At 34.0% G+C, this 2,418-nt stretch overlaps 1 protein-coding gene across 1 annotated transcript in view; it reads left to right on the top strand.

Annotated features, from left to right (window-relative positions):
* Window positions 1-2,418, top strand: part of LOC107087860 (ATPase family AAA domain-containing protein 1-A-like) — a 23,461-nt gene that overhangs the window by 2,359 nt on the left and 18,684 nt on the right. The window contains exons 3-4 of the mRNA XM_015379656.1: window positions 1,051-1,149; window positions 1,253-1,373. Coding sequence (XP_015235142.1) covers window positions 1,051-1,149; window positions 1,253-1,373 — 220 coding nt within the window. The remainder of the gene's footprint in view (window positions 1-1,050; window positions 1,150-1,252; window positions 1,374-2,418) is intronic.

Here is a 2,418-nt window from a genome sequence, read left to right as displayed (position 1 = left end):
AAGTTAAACCCCAGAAAGACTTGTTGCTTGTTAGCAGTCCTTAGAAACTTTGACCTAAAACCTTATAAAATTCTGCTTGATTAAAAGCAGAACTCACAATATACTCAAGGGGTGTCTGTCATAGGAAAACAGGTAAAATGTGTTACGTCAATAATTTAATAGGAAAATAAATATCCAACCACCAATAAGAAAGTTATTGATTTTTTTTATAACAATGATTTATTACAAAAAAATTACAATACTACAAAGTATCAATAGTTTTTTGGAATAAACAAATTTAATAACCAAAAATCCTTCAAAAACAATTTATAAGTTAGACTCAAAACATTTATATTTGCAAAAACCTAATTAACTGAAAGTCCAAAATTGCCCGTTATTTTTATTTTAAATAATAAAGGAGTTCTGTGTCCTCCAAACTCAAAACAAGGTCCTGGAAGTGTTTCTCCATTTAAGTCTAAAATCCCATTCTGAAATAAAAAAAATCCAAACGTCAAACCGCCTCTAAAACCAGATAAGCAAAAAGAGTGGTACCACCAAAAATCCCCAAAAAGAAAACTAAAGTCCAGATCACGATGGGAGCGTATTTCTTTCCCCTTAGCGGCGTCTTCTTCCACCGGATGCAGTGCGCTCTGCGCTGGGACAAACTTTTATTGCTGTTTTATCGCCTTTCTTTTAGTTTTATCTAGTTTTAAACATTCAACCAAACAAAAATCTCCCACTGCACAGATATGACGGTGTGCATCTTCCTAACCGGTCAAACTAATTTTCTCAACACCAAAAAAAAAAACAACAAAAAAAACAGTATTCTAATACCCAACATCAGTTTTAACCAGAGAGATTTGAAATGATATTAACAATGCAATAACAACTGTTCTACCAAACAGGAAAAGAAAACAACATAGTGGTTATGTTACAACCTGAAAATGCATCGATTTAAAAAAAAAATAAAATAAAATTCACCTTCACCTATATTTATTTGAAATTGACATTCTAATGCATACGTAACTTCAGCATAATGATCTTTACCTGACTTTCGTATCTTAACTTTAGGCAGAAGAGCTGATGAGGAGGATCGGCGTCGAAGGGGTCAAACTGACAGAGTACGAGATGAACATTGCATCTCTCTTAGTCGATCCCCAAACTATCAAGGTAACATCGTCCTTCTGTTTGAATAACATAGAGATTATTAAAAGCTATGTAATTCTCCATCTTTTTGGATGACTGTTCTCTCCCTGACTCTGCTTTCTTCTAGGTGTCCTGGAGAGATATAGCAGGTCTGGATGACATTATTAACGAGCTGCAGGACACCGTTATACTACCCTTTCAGAAAAGACACCTTTTACCTGAATCTAAACTCTTCCAGCCTCCTAAAGGTACGCAGCTGTGGATTTCACGCAATATTAGAAGGTCTTTTATGAAACCTTATACTGAAGATAGATATATTATTTATTTTATACTCTGTTTGCATCCAAGAAGTACAAATCCTATTCTAAATGTCCTAAATACAGTAACAAACAATCAATTTCTGTGTAGAAATTAAGGTTTATATTTATTTATCTATATATGCTTTATGCCTTTTCACTCCAGTCTAATAAGTTTTTGCTTTAGAGTCTTGCACAGTAGTTGTTCTCATCTGGTCTCATTTGGAGGATCCCCTTCAGAGATGTTAGAGCCCACCTCCCACATGATAGTTTAATAAATCTTTCACAAAATGGTTGCACTTTTTCCTAATTCCAAAATGAGTAAATTTTTGTCCAAGGAAAAAAGTCTGCAATTCCAACAGATTAGTGGCATTTTGCTTTGGGACAAATTCTGATCAAATTGGTCACATGCTAACAATTGTTGACAAGCTGCAACTCAAATCGAGTACATTTTAAAATTTATTGAATGAGAGTCCAAATATGTTGACGGAATATTACAGTAAGTTTGGATGTAAACCGCTGACAGAAGGTGGTGCTACATGATAAAGATAAAAAGATAAAAAAAAAAAAAAAAAAGATAATTAACTGTCTAGATTGATGTACTGCTATGGAGGACCAGCTCTGACATATTTAAAAATAAATACAGAAATAAATAAATGCTCAATAAATAAATAAGCATACAATTAATTGCCACCAAAAATACAATAAAGAGATAAATGTAGGTAAAAATTAGATTATACAGTGAGACAGAAATGTTTATACACTGTCTGGCCCAAAAAAAAAGTCGCCACCTGGATTAAACTAAGCAAATACAGTAGGTACAAGCCTCCTATTGGATAATTACTGCAGGAGCGATTATCTTTCAGCTGGCAACAAGTTATTTAACCCCAACTGGTGCAATGACTTGCTTTTCATTTCCTAAACAACCATGTCGAGAGACACATCCCGTGGTCGTGGAAAAGATGTTAGTCTGTTTGAGAAGGGTCAAATCATTGGC

The sequence above is a fragment of the Cyprinodon variegatus genome, unplaced genomic scaffold (genome assembly GCF_000732505.1).
Source record: "Cyprinodon variegatus isolate N-32 unplaced genomic scaffold, C_variegatus-1.0 Scaffold197, whole genome shotgun sequence".
Classification (NCBI taxonomy): domain Eukaryota; kingdom Metazoa; phylum Chordata; class Actinopteri; order Cyprinodontiformes; family Cyprinodontidae; genus Cyprinodon; species Cyprinodon variegatus.
This window is presented reverse-complemented; position numbering and strand designations above follow the sequence as displayed.